Source organism: Phoxinus phoxinus, assembly GCF_949152265.1.
Source record: "Phoxinus phoxinus genome assembly, chromosome: 19".
Lineage (NCBI taxonomy): Eukaryota > Metazoa > Chordata > Actinopteri > Cypriniformes > Leuciscidae > Phoxinus > Phoxinus phoxinus.
This window is the reverse complement of record NC_136894.1, coordinates 3,652,637-3,678,274: the sequence shown is the minus strand read 5'-3', so window position 1 is coordinate 3,678,274 and position 25,638 is coordinate 3,652,637. Positions and strand designations below refer to the sequence as shown.

The 25,638-nt window shown below is 37.4% G+C and overlaps 2 protein-coding genes across 5 annotated transcripts; one reads left to right on the top strand and one right to left on the bottom strand.

Moving 5' to 3' along the window:
* The first annotated feature begins 1,560 nt into the window (after positions 1-1,560).
* Positions 1,561-10,843, top strand: LOC306986855 (solute carrier family 22 member 13). Of its 2 annotated transcripts, XM_079590582.1 has the most exons (10): positions 1,561-2,235; positions 3,060-3,163; positions 3,376-3,530; positions 4,303-4,471; positions 5,197-5,311; positions 5,667-5,764; positions 7,525-7,736; positions 7,875-7,983; positions 10,062-10,262; positions 10,372-10,843. In XM_079590582.1, the coding sequence occupies exons 1-10, from the start codon at positions 1,900-1,902 to the stop codon at positions 10,472-10,474; spliced, it is 1,602 nt and encodes a 533-aa protein (XP_079446708.1). In that variant the 5' UTR covers positions 1,561-1,899; the 3' UTR covers positions 10,475-10,843. The 2 variants fall into 2 exon arrangements, with proteins under 2 accessions (XP_079446708.1, XP_079446709.1); XM_079590583.1 differs by lacking the exon at positions 10,372-10,843 and having other exon boundaries at positions 1,827-2,235; positions 7,879-7,983; positions 10,062-10,252.
* Positions 10,826-24,688, bottom strand: LOC306986854 (digestive cysteine proteinase 1). 3 transcript variants are annotated; one of them, XM_079590581.1, is made up of 11 exons: positions 23,593-23,749; positions 23,262-23,321; positions 17,815-17,907; positions 17,553-17,725; positions 17,179-17,428; positions 16,899-17,094; positions 15,317-15,507; positions 15,101-15,192; positions 13,681-13,842; positions 13,276-13,465; positions 10,826-12,481 (listed from the first exon to the last, which is right to left on the bottom strand). In XM_079590581.1, the coding sequence occupies exons 1-11, from the start codon at positions 23,636-23,638 to the stop codon at positions 12,294-12,296; spliced, it is 1,641 nt and encodes a 546-aa protein (XP_079446707.1). In that variant the 5' UTR covers positions 23,639-23,749; the 3' UTR covers positions 10,826-12,293. The 3 variants fall into 3 exon arrangements, with proteins under 3 accessions (XP_079446707.1, XP_079446705.1, XP_079446706.1); XM_079590579.1 differs by lacking the exons at positions 23,262-23,321; positions 23,593-23,749 and adding exons at positions 17,990-18,049; positions 18,280-18,497; XM_079590580.1 differs by lacking the exons at positions 17,553-17,725; positions 17,815-17,907; positions 23,262-23,321; positions 23,593-23,749 and adding an exon at positions 24,581-24,688 and having other exon boundaries at positions 17,179-17,464.
* Positions 24,689-25,638: the final 950 nt, after the last annotated feature.

Genomic DNA, 25,638 nt, shown 5'->3' with positions numbered 1-25,638 from the left:
TCGAAAGGAAATTTGTTGTGGACTACATTGCATAAACATATAAGAAAGACAGTTGATTGAAGACATTACAAATTTAAAACTGCTAAGATAAACAATTATTCAATAATCGTACGGATACAGGCACAAAGGAATTCTTATACCGATTTAGTTTGCACATTGGGACTCTATATCTTCTAGGGGAGCATTTCATACTGTGAGTATAGAAAGTGAGTTTAGTCCCCCACAATTTCCTGTATTCAGAATGCAACTCTCATATAAGTGTAGATATAAAAAGTGTATAAAAATGTATATTTTAATTTGTTTAATAGCAATTTTATTGTGTTAAGTGTGGAAATATAGGAAACAACAAATGTAGTCAGAAGGTCATCTGTCTCAGTTGCTGAATGTTGCTTAACATTATTGCTATACAGCACTCTTACTTTGTCACATGGTTGAACATGAACAGAAAAACACAAAACATTGCAATAATGAAAACAGAAGCAGCAACATTGGCTGAACGTAATGTTTGTTTTGTTCTGCTCAGTGCTTCTAACACCCTGTGGTGAATAATTGTGTTAAAATTATAATATTTAAAATGGTAAAATCTGTTTTATTTTATTTATTTTATTTATGACCTTTCTATTGATGTTTAGTTGTCTGCTTTTTATATACTTATTACACATTTTTACTACTACTCCTTATTGATATGCATTTGTGTGCATTTTTTAATTAATTTTATTCTAATTTTGTTTTTCTGTTGGTAAGCTGGTATTTGGGTCATGTAATAATTAAAAAGAATAAATAGTGAATCTTTACTGATATACACAACAGTGTAACAGTAAGTGTTGTATTTATCATGAAATTGGGATACACATGCCTTAAGACATCTATGACAATTTTTTATATTTGATGGTTCAAAATGCTGTTCAAATTGTTTAATCAACTGCTTAGAATTCAAATGGCATTATATTTATGACTAAGACAGGTTTAAAATGCGAAATTTTTCAACATAATATTTACTGTGGACACAAAAGGCACTGCATCCCAGCTCAGAATAAAGACACTTCAGTGTTTTGTTCTAAAAATGTCTGACTGTAAGCAACATGTCTATACATTTTCTGTTGTTGTTCTGTTGGTTGTTTATGTTTTTACATATAATATAAAGGTTTTAATTCAAAAGTATATGGTATTTGGAATGAAAATCAGCTTTTTTCCCTGAAGGAACGCTCTTGTTTCTCCAAGTCCCCGTCTCTGAGCCGGAGGTTGTTTTTCCCAGTAAGGTGCAGTGTGTCGCGTGGGACTCATTTACACCGAGCTTTGATCTACAGTCTCATTATGCGCGTGTCCCACTTAGACCAAGACGCCACTTGCACAAAATGCTCGAAATGGATTTTCCAAACTAATCAGCCAATTCACTCCAGACAATAGTGTAACTTGCTTTTTATGAACCTTTATAGGCTATTATTCATGGTTTCTGGTCAAATTAGTAAAAGTAACATCGATCCATTCCAGACGAGACTGTTCTGCTCCAGCCTTTCTAGTTGCTTTACGATTTTGTAACAAGCTGAGAGCGCGGTGTGTGTGTGTGTGTGTGTGTGTGGTGTTTTACACACAGATCTGTCGCGAGCCATGGAAAGTGGACATCAACTCACTTGAACAGTCTTGAACAGGACTTGCTTGTGCGACCAAATATAATTTTGTTGTCCCTAAAATTATGTTGTAGATTAACAACAACAATGGCACGTGCTGCGTAAACATATTCTATTGATTTCTGCGCGCGTTCCTCAGGATAGAAAATAAATAATGCTTTTTAATTTTGCTGTTTTTATAGACGTTACAATCTTCACTGTTCTCTTGATCATGTTTTGATGGGGGTGTGAAGGCTCGTTTCCCTCAAGCCTTATTTATCCAAGCTCGAGAATGAATTTCGACCAGTTGCTGGTCACAGTCGGTGGCTTTGGGAGATACCAGAAGCGTTTGTATGTGTGGATATGTTTACCGCAGATCTTTCTCGCATTCCACATGATGGCGAGCGTCTTCACAGGCGCCACGCCACCCCACTATTGCCGGGGTTCGCGGATGGACGAGGACTGGTCGCTTATCGCCGCCAACCTTTCAAATGTGAGCATCTCTCTTCTGCCGGGGCACGCGGACTCGTGCACGGTAGTTTCAGGAAAGAACCGTAGTGCACGCTCCAGTTGTGAGACAGGATGGGTGTACGACCACGAGATCTTCCACAGCACCACTGTCAGTGAGGTAAACACGGGTTAATGTGACGTTCATATATTCTTAAATGGGCACAATAAATATTATTTGACTAAACCAAATGTTATATCGTAATATAGGCTAGTAAATGCACATGTAGTTCTAATAAAATAAAACTTTGTTACAAAACATAGATAATATATAAGTCCTCCGGGGGGCCATAATATGATCATATTTTGTAATTATCATTTAACACTGACTAATTTTCAGATTGTTTGTTATAAATAAGCATCCATTGATTATTGGCATATGACTTACAAAGCAGGGCAAACAATCTGTACAAAACAGGGCATTCATTTCATACATCCACTGTAGAGACATCTGAACTTGTTTATCAGGCATTTTGGGAGACACAACAAGGGAATAGGGAAATAAATTATAGCCTATACAAATATTCTTATGAAATATGAGTAATAATATTATTATTACTCCCATTATTACACTTTTTTATTGCATGTTGCCCCAAGAACACATTAATATGCAAATATATAGATACAGTGTATACATTGTATTGAATGGCATGTCAATTCATTATGTTATATCTTTCATAACGTAGTTGAGAATAATGTTTATTTGAGTCAAGTAAGATTTTTAAAATAAATGATAAATTATTTTACTCAGCAAGGACGTGTATACACCATATACACATCACATGTGTATCTTCTTTTCTTCTTCCAAAATTGCATCTGTAACAGATTTGCGAGGAAGAAACAAGTGCAAAAAAAATTTTAAATTAAAAAAATTAAAAAATAAACCAGTAATGATTTTTCATGCACTAATATTAGGGTTTTGTGTGTGTGGGATCTGGTGTGCAGTGGGATCTGGTGTGTGAGAAGGCAGGTCTGAACAGTCTGGGCTCGTCGGTCTATATGCTGGGGCTGCTGGTTGGAGCTGTAGTGTTTGGAGCGATGGCAGACAGGTATACACACACACACACACACACACACACTTCACATGTGCGCTTTGTTCGCTCAGCCCTAAATAACCTGTGGGAAACTTAGTCATGCCCTGCTCACAGCTCTCTCTCTCTCTCTCTCTCTCTCTCTCTCTCTCTCTCTCTCTCTCTCTCTCTCTCTCTCTCTCTCTCTCTCTCTCTCTCTCTCTCTCTCTCTCTCTCTCTCTCTCTCTCAGGTATGGGAGGAGGTTTGCCATGCTCTTGTCTTTAGCGCTTCAGACAGTGTTTGGTGTGGCCGCTGCCTTCGCTCCAAACTTCCCTGTTTATGTCACCCTGCGCTTCATCATCGGAATCACAGTGTCGGGTGTGATCATCAATGCATTTGTGCTAGGTGAGCCTCAGCATGATGGAGTCTCTCTCTCATATCAATAAAACATTTACTTATCCATCGAATTAGTTAGCACTGATCAGCACGATTCCATCAAATGGAAAAGATGATAACTTGACATAGTTGTAGATATTCACTAATGATAGAACACGTGTTGAACATTAATTACCATAATTGAGGAGGTGAAACTCAAAAAATTTGAATATCGTGCAAAAGTTCATTTATTTCAGTAATTCAACTTAAAAGGTGAAACTAATTTATTATATAGACTCATTACATGCAAAGTGAGATATTTCAAGCCTTTGTTATAATTTGATGATTATGGCTTACAACTTATGAAAACCTTTTCACAATATTCTAATTTTGAATTTGGGGTTTTCATAAGTTGTAAGCCCTAATCATCAAAATTATAACAAATAAAGGCTTGAAATATCTCACTTTGCATGTAATGTGTCTATATAATATATCATTTTCACCTTTTAAGTTGAATTACTGAAATAAATGAACTTTTCCACAATATTCAACATTTTTGAGTTTCACCTGTATACTTATACAAAAGGTTAGATGTTTGATTGTGCACTGATGATATTTTTTAGTAAACACTACATGATATTTTAAGTCAAACCCACACACCTAACTCTTGCTCAATGTGATGTTGAGATTAAATGCCAACAGTAACAAACTTATTTCTTCTTTACCATAGATCTAAATACCCTAGATTGAGCCCGTAAACCCCATTCCCAACCTCCCCCAAACACTTAACCTCCCTCCACAGGCACAGAGTGGACCTGCACACAGAGACGGATGCTGGCCGGCATCTTCACCGACTACTTCTTCGGCTTCGGCTACATGCTGCTGGCGGGTGTAGCCTATCTCATCAGAGACTGGAGGAAGCTGCAGCTCGCCATCTCTGCGCCAGGCTTTCTCTTCATATTCTACATCTGGTGAGACAACACAGAAGAATACATCAAGTTAATAACTTCATTTTAGGGCTGTCAAATCGATTAAACGAGATTAATCGCATCTAACATAAAAGTTTGTAAATATATAATATATGTGTATGTACATGTATATATATAGATTCGCAAACTTTTATGTTAGATCATGTGATTTATCGATTTGACAGCATCTTCATTTTATGTTTTTGGAGTCTCTTATGCTCACCAAGGCTGATTATTAAGACATTGTGAAATTTTGGCAAATGTAATTTATTCCTGTGATCAAAGCTGAATTTTCAGCATCATTACTCCAGGCTTCAGTGTCACATGATCCTTCAGAAATCATTCTAATATGATGATTTGGTTATTTATTATTTTGATCAATGTTGGTAAACAGTTTTTTATTTTGTCTGAACTTTTGTGCAAACTGTAGGCCTATGTATTATATTAAGTTATTGTAACTTTATTTTGATGTTACATTTTCAAAAGATGATAACATTTTAATCGTCTTATATTTTTACTGGATTTAAACTTAAATAAAAGTGTACATTTATTATTATTATAAAATATTTATAAAAACATTGATTGTATAATTTGTATATGTATCTGACATTACACAACAAGGCTCTCTCTCTCTCTCTCTCTCTCTCTCTCTCTCTCTCTCATTACTTGACTTCCTCCGCTTTTATCATTCTGACAACATAAATCTCTCCTCTCCTCCTTTTTCTCAGGGTTCTTCCACATTCAGCGCGTTGGCTGTTGGTGAATAACCGAAAGGAAGAGGCGATTGATCTTCTGCGTGAGGCGGCGACGGTCAATGGCCGCACCTTGCCTCCCTCTGTTCAGGTACCACACACTTTCTCATGGACTTGCTTTCACTCTTTCTGGCTTTTTTTTCCGTCACGCCTCTGGCACAATCTTCAAATCCCATAAAAACTCTTAATAGCTCTGTTAGCATCACCATGACAACAACCATCCCCCACCCTAGGAAACCATGGAGCCTTTGTCTGTAGTCTTTAGGAAGTGATAGTCTGAAGCTTTGGTTCACAACACCAGGGCAACGAGGAGATGACTTTCACATCATCAGATCATCAAGTGCATTTACCAAGGTTTCTCCCAATGTGTGTCTATTAATGTTTGGTTTTGAAAACAGGATGTTTTTATAGCATTTGCTGCAATGTTATAACTTCTGTTATCACAGGTGGAGCAATACGAGGGCCCGCAAGGTCAATATACAGCTGTCGATCTGCTCCGAACTCCCCAGATGAGGAGGAGAACGCTCATACTCTTCTACATCTGGTGAGATGTAGCTGTGTGTAGATGTATAGTTGCAATAAATTACACGTTTCTTCAACTTCAGGCACTTTTATATCTATTTATATATGTTTATTAAAACTAAGAGACTTGAGAGACCTTCTTTTTTTTTATTCCTGCTGCATTTCAAATGCCCTTTATGTTAATGTTTTACCCTGTTCCCATAACATGAAAATTCATCATAATTTTAATATTATTCAAGGTACATGTCACCCCTTAAATCGAATATTTCTGTTCAAGCTGTCATTTCCAAACAAGCTGTAATTTTTTAAAATTCTGCAAAAAAGACTGAAAATATTATTTAATTCTGCATATATTTAGGATACATAAAATTCTAGGATTGAAAGTAGAAAGGAATCTGCCATTTTATTTCTTAAAAAAAAAAAGAAGGGATAGTTCAACCAAAATGTTTTAATTCTGTCATTAATTATTTACCCTCGAAAGACTTTTCATCTTCAGAACACAAATGAAGATCTTTTTTTATGAAATCTGAGAGCTTTCTGTCCCTCCATTGACAGCATACGCAACTACCACTTTGACACTTCAAAAAGTTCATAAAGAGATTGTAAAACTAATCCATATCAGTTGAGTTGAATTGATTCAATTAAATTGAATTGGTTTAGTCTGAATTTTCTGAAGAGACTCTATCGCTTGAGCTTTGGGCTTTTATACACTTATAAACATTCATCAACTCACACATCAGTTGTGTTAAACAGAAGCTCAAGTTCACTTGATGTGTGAGAACCAATGAGATTCATTCTCCTTTACCTCTACAGATAAAGCGTTGTCGGGATGATTTCGGTTTCGTGTATTCCCTGAAGTGATAAAATTCTGTCTAAAAATGTTTAAGGCCAGACAAGTAGTTTGTTAAGGCTTTGTTTGTAGGGAATTACAAACCTGTGCACATATATTCAAATGCACATAACTATAGAATGAATTCTTGATGCGCACGTGAGCGCCATCATCATTTCTCACAGGTTCGCGGTTAAAGTCTGTAGAGAGAACGGTGTCGTCTTAGCGGTCTCTAATTTAATAACTAATGATCCTTGCGACGGAAGTGAATCAATCAAAACTAACTTTAGCTGGAAAATATCTTTATTCAAGAACCGCTATGAAGTCAAATCAATCTGTTACCTTAAATTATCCGTTTATCTCTGTAAAGCTGCTTTGAAACAATTTACATTGTTAAAAGCGCTACATAAATGAAGATGACTTGACTTGACTCGTGTAAAGCGATTGAGTCTCTTCAGAAAATTTGGACTTAACCGCTAAATTAATTTGGATTAGTTTTACGATTACTTTATGCACTTTTTGAAGCGTCAAAGTGGTAGTTGCGTAGCTGTCAATGGAGGGGCTGAAAGCTCTCAGATTTCATCAAAAAAGATTTTCATTTGTGTTCCAAAGATGAACGAAATTCCAAATTAAAGTGAGTAATTAATGACAGAATTTTCATTTTTGGGTGAACAAACCCTTTAAATGCAATTCAATTACATATTAATTACATAATCTGAGATGTGGTGGAATTGACACTGTGGTGAAAATCCATGACTTTAGTTAAAAAACAAAAATAAAGAGTCTCCAGTCAGTGTGAAAAGTGTCTTTTAAGGGTTTATTTTGTAAAAGTCCACATGCCCAGAGTTGAAGAAGCACAGTGTATATGTACAGTATTCAGTGTTTGAAGTCATGCCCTTCACACACACATAAAGGTCTCCCGTAATTGACTTTTTGTCTCTGTGTTTCTCCAGGTTTGTTAATGTGTTGGTGTATTATGGTCTGTCTCTGGGTGTGTCTGACCTTGGATCTGACCTTTACCTCACTCAGTTCATGTTTGGATTGGTGGAAATTCCCGCAAGGTCACTGGTGTTGGTTCTCCTGCCCTGCAGTCGACGAATCCCGCTGAGTGTGTTCCTGGCTGTGGGAGGCGGTGCGTGTCTGCTGACCCTCACTGTCCCAGCAGGTGACCAGTCAAACATCCCCAGAGACACTTTTCTAGTCCTTTTACTTCTTTTCCCAAGGGTTTAGTATTTTCTTGCGCTATTGTGGCCATTCCTACTCTCGTTTCCATCATTTTCTTTCCACACTCTCTTTCTCTCAGACAGTGCTCATATCCGAACTGGTTTGGCCATGGTGGGGAAATTTGGAATTACAGCGTCTTTTGCCATCATCTATATTTATTCTGCAGAACTTTTTCCAACTGTTCTCAGGTACTCGCATTCGCATCATATATGGAAATTAAACAGTCTATACACCCCTGTTAAAAAAAAGTTTTTTGTGATGTAAAAAAATTAAACAAAGATAAATCATATCAGAACTTGTGCACAATTAATGTAAAAATTACAATGCCACTGAAAAACAAAGTGACACAATTCAGATAAAAAAGAAAAATGAACCTAACTGCATAAGTGCGCACCCTTTTATAATTAGTATGTGGATGTGTTCAGAATGAACTAATCATCAAGCTCATGTGAAATAGTTCACACAGTGACAGAAAAGACTGTGTATATATATATATATAATCGCATTTTGTGTAATGCATTGTAGCATGACTTTCTATCAATTTTTTTGATAAAACTGTTTCTTTATAGGGGTCATATTATGCTCATTTACAGGTGCATACTTTGTTTATGGGGTTTATGAATACATTTACATCATTTAATGTTCCCTATTTTTCATTAGTTTGCATTGTTGCAGCACCTGTTTCCCCCCTCTGTCTGAATGCTCTGTTTTAGGGTCCGTTTCATGCGTTTTGGTCATTCATTTACACAACAACAGCATTTTGGGGGCTTGAAAATGCAAGTCGATACAGTTATTATCCCCATGTAAATAAAAACATGAATTTGTGAAAATGGTGACGTCATGCGCATGCGTATTACGTGTTCAGTCTACAGGCGCATTGTGTATCTTTACCAAGTGACATCGCCAACTACTGGCATGGCAGCAGAATACAGCATTTTTTTGTCGTTTTTGCGGATCCATGTGTCGCAAAACGGGGCGGGGAATCGCCTTGACAATGTTGTCGTCTGTACACGAAAAAAAACGAAGGAAAAAACGTTTTCGTTTTTAGCACATCATCATTGTCGTGTAAACGTACCCTTATTTTTGGGTTCTTTAAAGGGGTGGTAAAATGCCATTTTCACAAGATGTTAAATAAATCTCTGATGTCCCCAGAGTGTGTGTGTGAAGTTTTAGCACAAAATACCCCACAGATATTTTTATAAAGCATGTTAAAGTTGTCACTTTTTGAGGGTTTGCAAAAACTCACCGTTTTGTGCCTGGCCCTTTAAATGCAAATGAACTACTGCAGAGGGCGGGGTTTCAAGAGCTTGTGTGTGTGTGTGTGTGTGTGTGTGTGTGTGTGTGTGTGTGTGTGTGTGTGTGTGTGTGTGTGTGTTAGCAGCTGCGATTACCTCACGCAGACACACTAAAATGACAGAAACTGTTTTGCCTTTAATGTTAAAATGGAGTCAGACAAAGATGGAGAGACTCAAGAAGAAGTGACAACATGTAGAAGCAACAGGACGTCTCTGAATGGTTAGTTGATGAGTTTATGTTGCTGATGTGGAGTTAACTATCTTCAATCTATAAATCGCTCGTATAGGAACTGTTGTGAGATGCACACAGAGTGACTTTCTATTGCATGTGAAAAGATGGATGCTAAAGTTTGAGCTAAATCACAAATGTGCTCGACTACAACAACTCTCCCTCTTCTCAACATAGGACTGTGTGTTCAGGGGGCGGGGCTTATGTACATTTTAGGGTTGGTGATGTCACTAACCCGTGAGGAATGTCGTGTAGTCCCTACCAGCCGCTTGTTGTAGTCCTTTTCTTTAAAAGCAAATATCTCCCTTTGCTTTGAACTTTGAGCGTTGTAACTTTGCAGATGTTGTTTATGCTCAAACAGCAACAATACACACTAACTAAAGTTAGAAAAGTGAAATCATACTTTACCACCCCTTTAAAACCCGCCTTCCGAGATGCACACTCTGCTCTGATTGGTCTTCCGGTCACAGTCTGTCGTGGTTGGTCAACCTTTTAGAGCGCGTATCAGAAATGCAACGTCCCTTACACAACCAGCGAGAATCAACTGCCCGAGGCGCTGTAAACACGACTGTAACTGTACTAACTATGGTTTCTTTCTAAACATGTTCATAAAGCTGCTTTGAATGTACAGATGTACAGATGACTATATATCACAAAGCAGCCTCCGGTGGGAGTGACGAGCTGCTTGCTATTGTCAAACATTGTGTGGAAATCATTTCTGATATGCCTTGTGTGTCTACAGGCAAACGGGTATTGGCGTTTCCTCGATGTTTGCACGGATGGGTGGAGTTTTAGCGCCACTGATAAACCTGCTCGGACGCCACACACCTGTTGTGCCGATGGTGATATTTGGCTCCACGCCTCTGCTTGCTGCAGTGATTGCCCTAGCATTACCTGAGACTGCCAATCAACCACTACCGGACAGCATTTATGATACAGAGAAGTACACAATGACACCTCCTCATACACTTGGGACAGTTCACCCAAAAATGAAAGCCCTTTAACCCTGCTAACTCATCTCTCACTAGTTTCATCTCTTTTTCCTCATTTAGGTCTACTCTGAAATATGACGGACAGATTCCCGTCCATACCAGCCAATCACCAAGCAGCACAGAAGGACAGGAACTGCAGAGTTTAGCAGATGAGTCCAGATAGGCATACATGACTCTGCAGTCTCTCTTTGTAGTGTTTTTCTTTATCAGTCATGCAGGTGACACTGAAACTTGCTAATGGTTCAGGTTGATACATTTTGATACGTTTCATATTTTTTGGGGGGGAATGGCTGTAGGTTGTGTATTTAACTGAATTACATCAGGACTAGCAGTTTTAATAAAACTAAAGTGTAAAGTTTAAAACATGCATGAGTGGCTCTGAAAGCAATGCGATTGGTGCATCGCTTCTCTCTATCCACCCAAATTGTTTATCTGGCCTCTCTGTGCAAAACAGAGTAAATAAATTCAGTTTTAACAGATATTCATATTTAAAATGTGATTTTTTTTTCTTTTTGGTAAAAGGACCAAAAATATCTATGACTCATCCTGCACTACAGAGATTTTCGTCCAATCAGATGCTCTTTAGAATGAGAACGTCCCTCCCACTAGCAACTTTTCTGAGTGTTTGGTCTAGTGGAGAAAGAAAACCAGTGCCTTCTTTGTAATGCAGTGTAACTTTGTCTAATGTTGGCTTGCATTTAGTTTAGCTTGAGATGACAATTCCCAAAACCTCTGCCTGTTTGAAATTGTTTTCTTAGCATGTTAGTATCCTGAATAGTCTCAGTAGCTACAGGGGAAAGTATCTTGTTTAGTGTTGATTTGTCTGCATTTAGTTTTTCTATTGATTTTAATGAAAAAACGTCATAATACGCACAATTAAAGTGGTTTAATGTCAGTGTGGGATTGATATGCCATGTCTTTCCAACTTTGCTTGAGCCAATGATACATACACTACTGCATACACTGCCAAATGACAATCTAGTTTTTAACTTTCTATACTGACATTACATTTTTAAAAACAGGGAATTTTAGTTTTACTGCTTGAAATTGTTTGATAGAAATTAACTATTTTATCATAGGCCTAATGCAATTGATCTAATGTTCTCAATGTTGACGGGGATCAGATCTTAAAGGGATAGTTCCACTGACTGTCATTATTTACTCGCCCCCAGGTCAATTTAAACACTTGGGCTGTCCTATAAATAGGTGCGGTGTCCTATAATATTTACGTGCTGTGGACAGTCATGCGGAAACACTGTTCATTTGTAAACAGATTCCAGTTTCAGCGTTTGATGAGGAAAAATGTCAAATGGTGACAGAAAACGTGTCAATTGGTGTTTCATTCTTACCTTTATTTTCCGAAAAGTTAATTCAGGAAAACTTGATAGTACCTTCAGTAATGCATAATTTAAGGATGCGTAATGCCATAGCATTTATATAAACAGGGAACGCGCTGCACTCATCCAACCAATGACACTGACACCCAGGGTTAAGCCTAGTCCCAGACTAAAATGCATGTTTGAACTGTTTTGTCTCAGGATGCACATCAATAGAACTATCCCTTTAACCAAAACATTTTTCATATCACTGCATGATTATTAGGATCTTAAGGCTCTTACTCTGTCATGAGATGTTAACTGATTTCTCCTGTGAAAGGCAAGGTCTTGCAATGTGAGGAAATGAAAAGACACTGAGATGATATGAGAATAAAGCAATTAGCGTCCAATGAAACTGTTATAAAGGCCTGCTAGTTGCTGATCATTGCCTGTGGATGAGCAAGTATGAGTGAGTGTTACTTTTGCTGCATGATGCAAGTCTTAATGTGATTTCACAATGAACAAGCAGTTTGTTATTAAGACTTCCAATGTATTGACATTCCGACTGAAGCACAATAAAACTGTGATCAATAATCCAGGATCAAATAAAACCAATGAAAACAATTCCGCTGTTGTGTGATTTTCTTGGAAGGATGTGTGTGTGTATTAAGCTAATGTAACGTAAGTAGCATCAGTGGCCACACCACAGTTGTTGTCTTTCATGGACATCAGTACATAGCCATCATTGCCCCAGTAAGTGGACCAGGAGTTCTTCACGAGCCAGTAGGCCTCGTTTTTAAATATCCCATAACCGACTGCTAGCACAGCATGATCCAAGTCATCCATCCCGTTTTCTGTGGATATAGAAAAATTAAACATCAATTGTTGGTTACTATAGAAAAGAGTATTATATACTTGATTTAAAGCAATCTGTAAGACATTTCTATGTTCAAAATACTATGCATGAGTATGAAATATAAACTGTATAATATTATCATAATTGTTTTTTTAGGATGTAACGAGGGAAACAAAAATGACTGCAGTATACAGGCAATGCTGACATAAAAGGAAATGTGCTCTTTTTCAAAATGCAACATTTCCCGCTGCAAAATGTTATTTTAGAATAAAATAATAATAAAAAATATAATATATAAAACCATTTTGCAGATGGAAACATACATTTAGTTGTTATTTATGTATATTAATCATTATACATGGGTCCCAAACAGATAGAAGCATGTAAATATTTAGTTTTTAATTATGAATATTTGTAGTTAATATAAACATTAATATACATAATACCCAAAATGTTTCTATCTGCAAAACATTTTTTCTTTATAATATAACAAGAAGAAACTATTTAATATATAAAACCACTTTGCAGATGGAAAAAATCCCTATTGTTTATAATTATTTATAGTTTATATACATATTTCTGCAAAACTTATTCATAAAAAAAAATTATATATATATATACACACACACACACACAAAAAAAAAATCTGAAATAACATTTTGCAGAAGGAAACATTTTGAAAATTACTATGTTTATCAATAATATTACATTTTGTAAAAAAATATTTTTATATATATATGCAGAACAAGTGTTAGGATTTAAGTTAGTGAGGCAGAGTGTGTGAAGACTCACTGCAGGCCGGTTCGTAGTAGACTCCGTTGCTGTAGAAGGAGAAGGAGCGGTGAGCGGCGTCGATGCTGACTGCTACAGGACCGAATTTAAAGATAGCGACCTTCAGTGCCTCAATATCACCACTGGTCACGTTAGTGTAACCGCTCAACTGCGCCACCATGGAGGACTTATCGTAATGACACAAACCATTCTGAAACACACACAGTCATCCGATTAGTGACTCTTTTAACCATCAGTATCTTCATTTCTACTTTCTAGAAAGCAAATTATAATAGGTGGACCTTTTCATGCCATCAGGAATATTGTTTCCCATCATAGAGGTAAATTATAACCGAAAGAACTATTTGAATCAGTCAGAAACGTTTGTGCCAAGTGGAGATGTGTGTGAGGTGTATGTACACACACCATGCCCATATATCCTCCATAGCTCTCAGCGGTTGAAATGCCACCATGCTTCATGATCCACTCAAAAGCTCTCCACTCCTCTCCTCCATCACAACCATTATTCCCGAATCCCCACGTGCAGTCGACCAGCATCTGCTGGGACAATGATGTCAGCTGTCCCGTCTGAGAGAGGGAAAGACAAGGACTAGTTCAAATCGGTGTCATGAGGTAAACAACTCCATTCAGTTGGACATTGCAAAGACAGATTCAGATTGTTTCATTTAGTGCCATGTCAGCATTTAAAGCTATTTTCAAGGCAAAAATTTAATTACAAAAATACAAATATTATATAAATACAATAAAAACAAAATAAACAAAAGTCATTATACAAGATTTTTTTTAATTAACATGATAAAAAAATCCAAAACCTTTTCAGGCATAATCTTCCTAAATAAGTCCTTAAGTGAGGTAACTTCATTAAAGAGCATTCTACTTAATCTAATAAAATATTTGCACATTGCAAAGACAAGATAAAAGAAACTCATACAGGTTTGAAACAATTTGAGTAAATGACAGAATTTTAATTTTTTGGTGAACTATCCCTTTAAAAATGGCCATGTCCACTCTTACAAAATAATGTGTATATGGGCTGCGTTCCAGTCCACTTGTAGACATGCACTTGCGGACTTCCCTAAGCACTTCCCCTAGGGGGAATCCCTGCCACCATTTTGAAGTGAGTTCCACTTTGTAAAGTGGACGAGGGAAGTTTATATGGACGGACAGACCCTCGTTCCCTCGATTTTGACCGAGGGAGCGAGTCTAATGGGCTTTATGCACAGCTGCACTACTTCCTGAACTTTAGCCAGCTCCTCTGTTTCCTGTCTGCCATTATTGGACAAACTGATTAATCCAGGTGTGTCTGATTATTGTTGTTGGTCAGGCACACCTGGATTAATCAGTTTGTCCAATAATGGCAGACAGGAAACTAATGAGCTGGCTAAAGTTCAGGAAGTAGTGCAGCTGTGCATAAAGCCCATTCATATGTACACTTCAGGCACCGATATGTCCCACAATGCAGTACAAATGTGACATCACGAGAGATCTCGTCTAATCACCACCACAACAAACAACTCTATGATATATTAATTATAATTTTTGTGTTTAAAACCACCCAAACACTCCTATATACATTTGGATGCTGCATTAAACAAATTCTTAAAGGGAAAAAAATTAAACAATAAATCAACTCCAGCTGATTCTAAGTGATCAAGGGCTTAGGACGTTCCAGTTCAGCCCATTGCAGTTTCCACCAGTAGTCGTGCAACGTAAGCAATGACCCACATCCGAGTGAACGAGACGGAGGGAAGTTAGCGAGTGAAGGGCATGACAATTTTGGACTGGAGCGCAGCCATGGAGTCTGGAGTTTGTGGTGTAGATTTACCTTCAGGAAAAGAGCTCCCTCTAGTGTTCCAGTGGAGGCAAAGCTCCAGCAGGATCCACACACGGCCTGGTCTTTCACAGGCGTCACGGCACCTGAAGATACATACGAGCATATCAGTGTCTGCGTATCACTTAAATCACTCCTGCAATACTAAACATGCATAGAAAGATTCTGGCTTCACACACAACTCTACAGATACGAACAAGAATTACACACCATTCAGCCTCCAGTCTATTGAATCAGGGGTGGCTATAGAGAGCATTTCAGAGGGAAAAGACTGAGCCTTTCTGTGACCATGAGATCTTTTACATCCTCTCATCATGGCCAGCTCTTCCTGAGACCGATCCGCCAGGTGATTCACAGAGAGGGAGAACGACAGACCCGCTCTGTTCATAGAGTGCACATACCTGAAGAAGAAAAGGATGTAAAACTCATCATTCTCATTCTGGAATTGAAGTTTATTATGGCTCCATATTCTCATTTGTTTCTAGATAGTTGAAATGTCTATGTACTGTAATCAAAAAAGGCCTAGTAATTTTTTCAAAGATAGTCTTTATTTCAAATCAAATCTTTTTTTCCCTTCAATATTAGTAATAAAGTAACTTTTTTTTACAGTGCCCTTACACGTTACATGTAGTTACTGTAATAACTATAAATTATGCATAATTGCATGCAACCAACCCTAAATCAAACCCCAATCCTAACCCTAAACCTATAGTAAGTACATGTAGTTAATTATTATTAGGGATGTCCAGATCCGATCACGTGATCGGAAATCGGGCCCGATCACGTGGTTTCAGACTCGATCGGAATCGGACGTTACCTCCCGATCAGGACTCGGATAAATAAGTATATATATTCTCATCATTTTTTTAACACCTCTATAGTTATGCGGTGGCACAGAGTTAGACCCTTTTGACTCCACACAGAAACAGCAACGCGTGCGGCATGACATCAATTTGTTGACATCACCAAAAGTTAAGAATTTGTTATTACTTGATTGTTTAAGCTACCTCACAGAAGTGCTCTGTTTGTTAACAGAGTTGTTGAATGTTAAAATAAAGTGAATTAAATAAAAAATAAGGAACATCCTGGATCTGTTTTTTTGCCCTTCTTTATTCTTTTTTTAAAATGTATTATAGAAGTATCGGATCGGGACTCGGTATCGGTAGATACTCAAAATTAAATGACTCTGACTCGGACTCGAGGGCAAAAAAACCTGATCGGGACATCCCTAATTATTATTACTCCGTACTCAAATGTATGATTACACTGAAACACGGACACCTACAAATAAAGTGTAACCAAAAACTCAAAACAATGTATGACCATTTTAAAAGGCTATTTGCCACAAATACCCTCATATAATATACCACTTAAAAACTAGCCTTTCTAAAAATGCCAATCACTATACTATTGTCATAATAAGAGCAATGCTACTAATGCAACCAAAATAAAGCAACCATTTGTTATCAGATTCTGCTTGTCGTCAAACATAATAAATGTCATTTAAAAATTTAAATAATGTTTCTCCCAAAAATGTGTGCCTTTAATATTTACATTTTACATACATTTTAATATTATAATGGCAATCCAGGTCATGCTGTTTTGTGAATATAATCATGGCTATGGGGGTTGCATGTTGTGCCTAACAACTATTCACAATACAGCAGCCTTTCATAGGATGTCGTTTAAAAAAAACAGATTTGCAATAAAATAATTGGGGTCTTTTTTCCTCAACTTTATTACAAATCACCAAATCTCTAGGAATATTTGCTGTTGTTGTTTTTTTCCTCACCGAATATTATGCACAAAGTTGTGCTCGCGCTCCTCGTGCTCCTTCTCGCTTTCATACTGACGCTCAAATTTCTCCTTAAAGTGACCGAACATACGGTGGGCGTGGCTAACAGGAGAGGTGTGGACCAGGTCTTGAATGGGGTTGGCCAATAAATGATGCTCCATACCAGGACCAGGAAAGTTACCACAGGTCATTCCTAAACACAAGAGTGAGCATTTGATTAGATGGTCTCTAAGTGGCGGAAACATGCCATGTCACTGAATGTGTGTTCTCCAGTTACCTCCAGGTAGTTTGAAAATGTCAGACTCAGTTCGAGGGCTGAAGTCACTGTAGTCAATAATGTATTTGTCGTAGTGGGATCCCAAAAGTGTGTTGTAGCCCATCATCTCATAGTGGTACGGGACGGCTGGGGAATCATTTTCCTCTGGACGCGTGACCCACAGACGATATGTGTTCTTCTTATGATCAACTTGTGTGACATTTTTCCAGACCTCACACAGAATGCCTGCGTAATACTCAATCTTCTCAAACTGCAAAACAAACAATGATTTTATACACATTTCAGCCTTGTTGCAGGATTGAACGACATGAGAATGAGTAAATGATAAGGGAATTTTCACTTTTAGGTGAACTGGCCCTTTAAGAAGTACATACTTCAAAGCCCTGCAGATCAGGCAGTGCTGACTGTGGAAGTATTGGATCCTCCTTTGTACCATTAAGCTGGAAACACTTCATAGTATTGAATTCTGTCTCAGTGGTAACTGGTGTGATCTTGTAAGTGACACCATAATCCAAGTCGTTTCCGATAAAAAAAGTGCACACTTGACCTGTATAGATGGCAGCAATTAGTAGAAACTACATACATAATCTATTCAATTTCAATACTGCCTGATTTAATCATCTGATGATGACTGACCATGATAATAGTCGATGCGACCTCTGTTCCCCTTAAGGTCGTACCAAGCTTCAAATGGTTCCTTTATCTCAGCATAAGGCAAAGTCAGCATCCCTACATAAAAGAGGGAGATGTAACATACTGAAAAACAAGTGTACTGTACTGGGATGGACTGTGTAATCAGGCAGAAATGCACCTTTGACATGATACATATTTCCAAAATCAGGAACGGTTCTGCCGCCAACTGGTGTGGCATCTGGGGAAGAAAACAGAGTTCAGAATTATTTTCATTACCTTTTACTTTTATGTATTGACAAATACACAACCCTAATATACACACTACTATGCCTAAATATGCTATTGCGTTCTCCCTCAACACGTTTAGTGTTAAAAACAGCACAGGAAATGTATGGCAGCCATTAAATCACGAGATCAACTATTATATTATAATGTTTTCTTCCTGTTGTCATGTTGTTTTCTCTTTACCTGCAGCACACAGCAGAAGCACAAACCCAGCGAGAAGACGCCACATAGTGCAATCTAAAGCAGATAAACATCCACTGGAGATGGAAAATAAGCTTTCGTCCGTCTGAAAGTCAGTCCCGAAACTAAACTACACGAACAAAACACGCGAAGGAGGCGCTGAATTAAAGTCATATGACATCTGGGTCTATTGGGTCACATGACTGTAGTCAGCTGTTTTCTGAGAGGAATTTCCTTTATTGATTTTATGGCGGTTAAAAGTGCTGACTTAATTTCTAACTAGAGGTTCACGGTGTAAAACATATATTAAACAAGATTGTTCACTACACGAATCCTGTAAATCAGAATCAAGCGTCAAAACGAAAAAAAGATGAAGCGTAATGAAAGTGTATTGAAATGAGAGATGGGAAGTAACTTTCAGAAATGCTTGAAACATGAGATGAGCAACTGACAGTGAATAACTGTACACCAACAACAACAAATCATCACATATAACACATGAATAGCTGGTTTAAAACATTTTATAGTGACTTAATTTCACAATTCTAACATTTTTCTAGAGTTTATCTATAGCAATTCAGACTTTTTTCCTCACTTTTTTCACACACTGGCTTATTTAACATATTGTACGGATACAGGGGAGTTTATAAGACAATATGTTCATCTTCATTTTGTGGTCTGTTGACATAATTCAAGTTTTTTTTCTACTTTTTAGGGTGCAACTGTTTGTTTAAGCAATTAAATTATGTTTACAAACTTTATTTTTCTTACTACAGCAGTTTGTTAGTATAAAAATGTATTCCTATCATAAGTTTAACTAAAGCCATCTGTCACAGAGTGGTTTATTAGTAAAGTGAATATGTTATTTTCTCTTCATTTTTTAAATAAAATAAACAGGTTGTTATTTCCATTCTTCTTAAAGGTATAGCGGAGGATCTTTCCTGAGTTCTTCCGATATAGGCCAATATGTGAATAGATTTCTATTAACATATGTAAACACAGAGAAATAAACATTGTCATCATTTTCTCACCCTCATGTCTTCCGAACCTGATTGACTTTTGTGGGGTTGAGTGAAATAAGGGTAGATCTCTTTACTGCCCTATACTTCAGAAATCCGGTTAAAGGTATACATGTAAATTAAAAGTGGGACAGTGGCCTTCATCATCACTATTCAAATGCCTATCTGATGCAAGACATTCATCAATATGCTGATTGAGCTATTTACACCTCAATGACATATTTACTTGTGTTCTTCTAACATGTAACTACTGTATGTCATGTTTGGTCTCATCTGACAGCTTATAAACTGAACTGAACTCTGGTGAACTTAATAGTGTTACTCAAGTATCCTAACGTACAACCTAGGTACTATTGCTCAAACGTGGATTGAGGAGATGTTAATATGTTATGTAAGGCCTACTTGTCCCCCTCTTGATCACCAACCGTTTGTCTTATCTTTTGGTTTTGTCAGCTGGTTTTGGTATTTGTATTCCACTCATGTTTAACAATGCTTTGCTCAGGGTATAGTACCTTTTGATCTCTGAGAAAGGTTTTAACCCGGCCACTAACGCAATAATTGAAAACAAATCAGACGCTTTATATAAATACCAACAAGTTTATCGGTTCAATTTTGATAAAAGTAACACAATATAACATTAAAATTGCATGAAAAGAGCTTTTACTAGAAATTAAAGTCTGCCCCGACCCAGTTCAAGATAGGTGGTTGATCATGCTCATTCCCCAAAATGGCTTAATTATCATAGAGAAGAACAAAGTCAACAGATTCATTGTTTCTGCCCCACTTGGGGTGATCACATCCTTAGAAAATGGTCATCAACTGTGGAATTGGAGCAGGTGAACCATCTCAGACAATGGGGTATCTCAAATTCATTAACATACAGACCACAGCTGTTACAACAGGAGCAACTTCATTTACATTAGGGGTGGTAAACTGTCATGGGATAAAAGGTTTATGATTAGGATGTTTGGGGTTCATTCCGAACTCGGTGCTTCATGTACTTTGTAATGTCTCATGTGCAATAATAAACTATGAAAGGCCAAAAGGCCCAAACGAACGTCTTAACACGTAATCACGTTAACACATAATTTACGTGTTTTGGCCCTTTTGGCCTTCATTAATAATCTTCTTCATTGAGATCTTGAACCTCCTCATCAAAGCTCGCGCACAGTCGCTCTTTGGTGCCATATGTCACATTGACTTTCTTCAGCCTCCTTACAAATAAACAGGATTTTTCTGTCTACTTTACAAGGATGAAGTGGTTTCTGGTTATTTAAAAGCCACAACACATAACATGTTATAAACTTCTAATTCTGCTTTTTACTTGCAAAACTGTGACTTGCCCGAGGACCGACAGTCCAAATCTATTACTTTCATCGCAATAGTACTTCTTGTTATAATTGTTGTTGACGGCCTGGGAAGTTACCCAAATGCCCCGTGTCTTTTATATGGACTTGTGTACACACTGCATCTAGACACATTAGACTTTGTACTGGCCCTAAAATCCATGCAAATGTGTAAGCAATTTTGTTATTTATTAAAGAATAATCAAACAATATCAAATAAATAAATTAAAAAATATATATATTTATTCTAAATAAAGAATAAATAACAACCGTTTTGTCTTTTTTTATAATAGTATTATTAGCGTTAGTTTTAGTGTAGAAATTCAAGTCAACAGTGAGTTTAAAACAAAAAAAAACTTGTACTAACTTGAGCACATTATGTCTGAACTCATTATTATTAGGTAACTGCATTTCACTAGTAGATAAACAATGGACTCAAGTAACTTGTAATTTCAAACTCTTTTTCTAATTAAGAGAGGTGTTTATTTACTTAATTTTTCAAAGTTTGTGTACTCAACTAATCAATTTTAACAGTATTTGCTCCACTCTTCCTTCGATCAATCTGAGAAGTTGTTGATACCGTCCGAGGCTGTGTGTAAATCACACACTTAATTAAATTAGGTTTTGTAAATTTTTATTTTAATGTAAAATGAATATCCGAAAATAATTTGAATTAATTTTACAAAAATTGTAACACTTTCAAACCTTCAAACCTCCAGCGTTAAAGTAGCAATGAAACGGAAGCCGCAACAGATCTTTTCTTCCATATTGTAAAATAAATAAATAAATAAAAATTATTTATAAAAATCAGCCTAATTTAAGTCAAAGTAACTTTGGTCAGAACTGATGTTATGTAGATTTAATCAAAGACCAAACTCATGGCTTTAATCAGTATTTCAATCATTAGTATTTAATTACATTTGGGATTCGATAAGCAATGTCACCATCAACACTTTATACACAGAAGACCGGCTACAAACCATAAACTGAAAATTATACATTTAGTCAAAATAGCTTGAAGAATGCAGATGCTCAATTAAACCAAATGATGATGATTTAGAAAAATATTAAATTACCACTATTCTCATCAGAGGACAGTTTAAGTTAGTTGATCATACTTAAAACAATGATTAACCTTTAGATTTTAATGACAAACTCTTGCAAAAACACTTAATCTGAGAAGGTTTATCATACTGTATATCATATGTTGGCAACAGAGACTCAAGGAAATGTGTAAGGACTATTTTGTAACAGCCTTTTTCTTATCTGGAATTAATAAACCTCCTGTCATCTTGGCCATCTCTTCCTTTGACCAATCGGCGAAGTCATTGATACCGAGGCTGAATGTGAGACCGGCTCTGTTCATAGAGTGCACATACCTGAGGAGGAAGAGGATGTTAAACAAAACAAACATATGCATCTTAAATCAGACGAGTTCACAGATTTGTTTTTCCTCACCGAAGATTATGTACAAAGTAGATCTCGCGCTCCTCGTGCTCCTTCTCACTTCCATACCGACGTTTAAACTTCTTCTTAAAGGGGCCGAACAAGCGGTGGGCGTGGCTAACAGGAGAGGTGTGGACATAGTCCTGAAGGGGGTTGGCCAATATTTGACGCTCCTCAGGAGGATCCGGAAACTCCTCATACGTTCCTAACACATAAAACCTCAGTGAGCATTTGATTAGATGGTGTGTAAGAGTAAAAGAGACGGACAAAGGCATGTCACTGAATGTGTGTTCTCCAGTTACCTTCAGGTGTAATGAAAATGTCAGACTCAGTTCGAGGACTGAAGTCACTGTAATCAATCATGTATTTGTCATTGAGAGATTTCAGGAGTGTGTTGAAACCCATCATCTCATAGTGGTACGGGACGGCTGGGGAATCACTTCCCTCTGGACGTGTGACCCACAGACGATATGTGTTCTTCTTATGACCAGCCTGTGTGACCTTTTTCCAGACCTCACACTGAACGTCTGCGTAATCCTCCATCTTCTCAAACTGCACAAAAGAACCCCCCCCAAAAAACAAAAAATGATTTTATACACATTTCAGCCTCATTGTTGCATTGGTTTGTTCTAAAGAAGAAAGTCATTCAGGTTTGAAAGACATGAGGATGAGTAAACAATGACAGAATTTTTACATTTTGAGTGAATTGTCCCTTTAAAAAGTACATACTTTAAAGTCCTGCAGATCAGGCAGTGCTGCCTGTGGAAGTATTGGATCCTTCTTTGTACCATTAAGCTGGAAATATTTAATAGCTTGTATTTCAGTCTCAGTGGTAACTGGTGTGATCTGGTAAATGGCACCATAATCCAAGTCATTTCCAATCAGAAAAGTGCGCACTGTACCTGAATAGAGAGCATCGATGAAGAGAAACTGCATAAATACCTTTATTTTGATGTTAACATTATGTGACTTTATCGAGAGAAGATCACTGACTGTTACGATAGTCGATGCGACTTCTGTTCCCCTCAATGTCGTACCAAACTTCAAACGGTTCCTTTAGCTTATCATCAGAATAAGGCAAAGACAGCTCACCTACATAAAAGAGGGAGATGTAACATACTGAAAAACAAGTGTACTGTACTGGGATGGACTGTGTAATTAGGCAGAAATGCACCTTTGACATGATACATCTTTCCAAAATCAGGAACTGTTCTGCCACCAACTGGTGTGGCATCTGGGGAAGAAATAGAGAGGTATCACAATTATTTTCATTAACTCTTACTTTTATGAATTAACAAATACACAAATATAATATATAGGCTACACTGTGAATACTTAAAACCTTACTAAGCCTAAATATGCTATTGCATTCTCCATCAACATGTTTAATGTTAAAACCATAGAGTTAAAACAGCACAGGAAATATATGGCAGACAGCCATTAAAGCACAAGATCAACTATTATTATAATGTCTTCTTCCTGTTGTCATGTTGTTTTCTCTTTACCTGCAGCACACAGCAGAAGCACAAACCCAGCGAGAAGACGCCACATAGTGCAATCTAAAGCAGATAAACATCCACTGGAGATGGAAAATAAGCTTTCGTCCGTCTGAAAGTCAGTCCCGAAACAAAACTATGTGAGTGTTTGCGGCAGTGACCTGAAATGTATACGAGACTAGGCGGCTGCGGTGGTTGAACGGTTGTTGAACGAGTAAAAAAAGTGCAGGTCGGACAGTTCTCCTTCTCGTAGTGGTTCCTTTCTTATACTGAGTGGATCAGGCACCTGCTGTGAGAACAAAGGCGGATATCGCAGAATTTACGTTAACGCTCGTGCACGGTGTTGATGATAACCTGGCTGGATGTAATTTAAATTCTGTTAATAAAAAAATATTAAATAGTTAATAAGTATAAAACAATTAAATAGTTCTAGGAACTGTTCCAGGAACTAGCCACCAGGGTGGTTTCCCAAGCCAAACGTTTTCCTGGAACAGTTCCTAGAACTATCAGGTGTTTATATAAAGTGTCTGACTTGTTTTCAAATCTTGCTATAGGTAAGGGTAGGCCCATTTGAAGTCAAACCGCTGGGGTTGTTGTAACTCCCGACAGATAGGTGGTTGATCATGCTCATTTCCTAAAATGGCTTAATTTTCACAGAGAAGAACAAAGTCAACAGTTTCATTGTTTCGGCCCCACTTGGGGTGATCACATCCTGAGCAAATGGTCATCAATTGTAGAATTGGAGCAGGTGAGGGATCCTGTGTGTGAACCATCTCAGACAATGAGGTGTCTCAAATTGTAGAATTGTCAAAGTGTCTCAGACCAAAGCTGTTACAACAGGAGCAAATACATTAATAGGCTAATAGATGATTAGGATGTTCGGGGTCCATTCAGACTTAGTGCTTCATGTACTTTGTCATCTGCAATAGGCTAAACTATGGAAGGCAAAAAGGGCCAAAACGTGAAACGAACCTCGTAATTTTATTCACATTTCAGCCTCATTGGTTTGCATTACAGTTAATCGAATCTATGGGATTTAATGTTGTTCATATCTTTCTAAACCTGTTTGACTTTCTTCTACATAGCACAAGACATTTTGGATTATTAGGGGCCAAGCACCGAAGGTGCGTAGGCACCTATTGTATCTGTTCCCGTTCCTATTATTATTATTCTTCATTGTTCCGACTGGGAGTCTATGGCAGCCCATAGAACCGCTTGCGGGAAAGTTATGAAATTTGGCACACATATAGAGGACAGTCTGAACTATCACCATAGCAAATTTGGAGTCTCCAAATCAATCCCTCTAGCGCCACCAACTGTCCAAAGTTGCACTCATGTTTATGCTAATAACTTTTGAACCACAAGGGCTAGAAACAAAATTCTTTTTTCCTCTGATTCCTGAGCTCACGACGATTTGAGGGCATGACGTCATTTTCCGTCATAATAGTTTTCCCGCCATTTTGAATTTTCTGAAAAACCTTTTTCGAACTCCTCCTAGGCCTTTGGTCCGAATTTCACGAAAATTGAACCAGATCATCTTTAGACTATGACGACAAAAATTTATGGAAATCAAGTTGATTTGAATAACCGTTCTCGAATACCGTGCAAATAAATTTTACGTAGCGCTTGCGAAAACAGGCTCAATGCTCTATCTCCACAACGCTTTATCGGATTCAGACCAAATTTGGTACATGTCATCACAAGCATGACCTGAGGCTACATGCTGCGTTTCGGCAGATTCTCGTTAGATTCAGGGCGTCGTGCTGAGTTGACTGATATTCAATTTCCCCATATCGGCCATTTTGGCTGTCGGCCATTTTGAATTATGTGCTAAAATGCTGTATTTTATGAACGCATGAACGTATCGTTACGAAACTCAGTATGGGTCATCAGTACAAGGCCCTGAATGTACTCAAAAGATTATGAGACAGCGCCACCTTTTGGTCAAAAGTTATAATGAAATTTCCAAAAATGCTAATAACTTTTGAATAAATTTGCCTATAGTAATGACACTGATCTCAATAGATTCATTGGGTTATGCTGAAAACATAGATT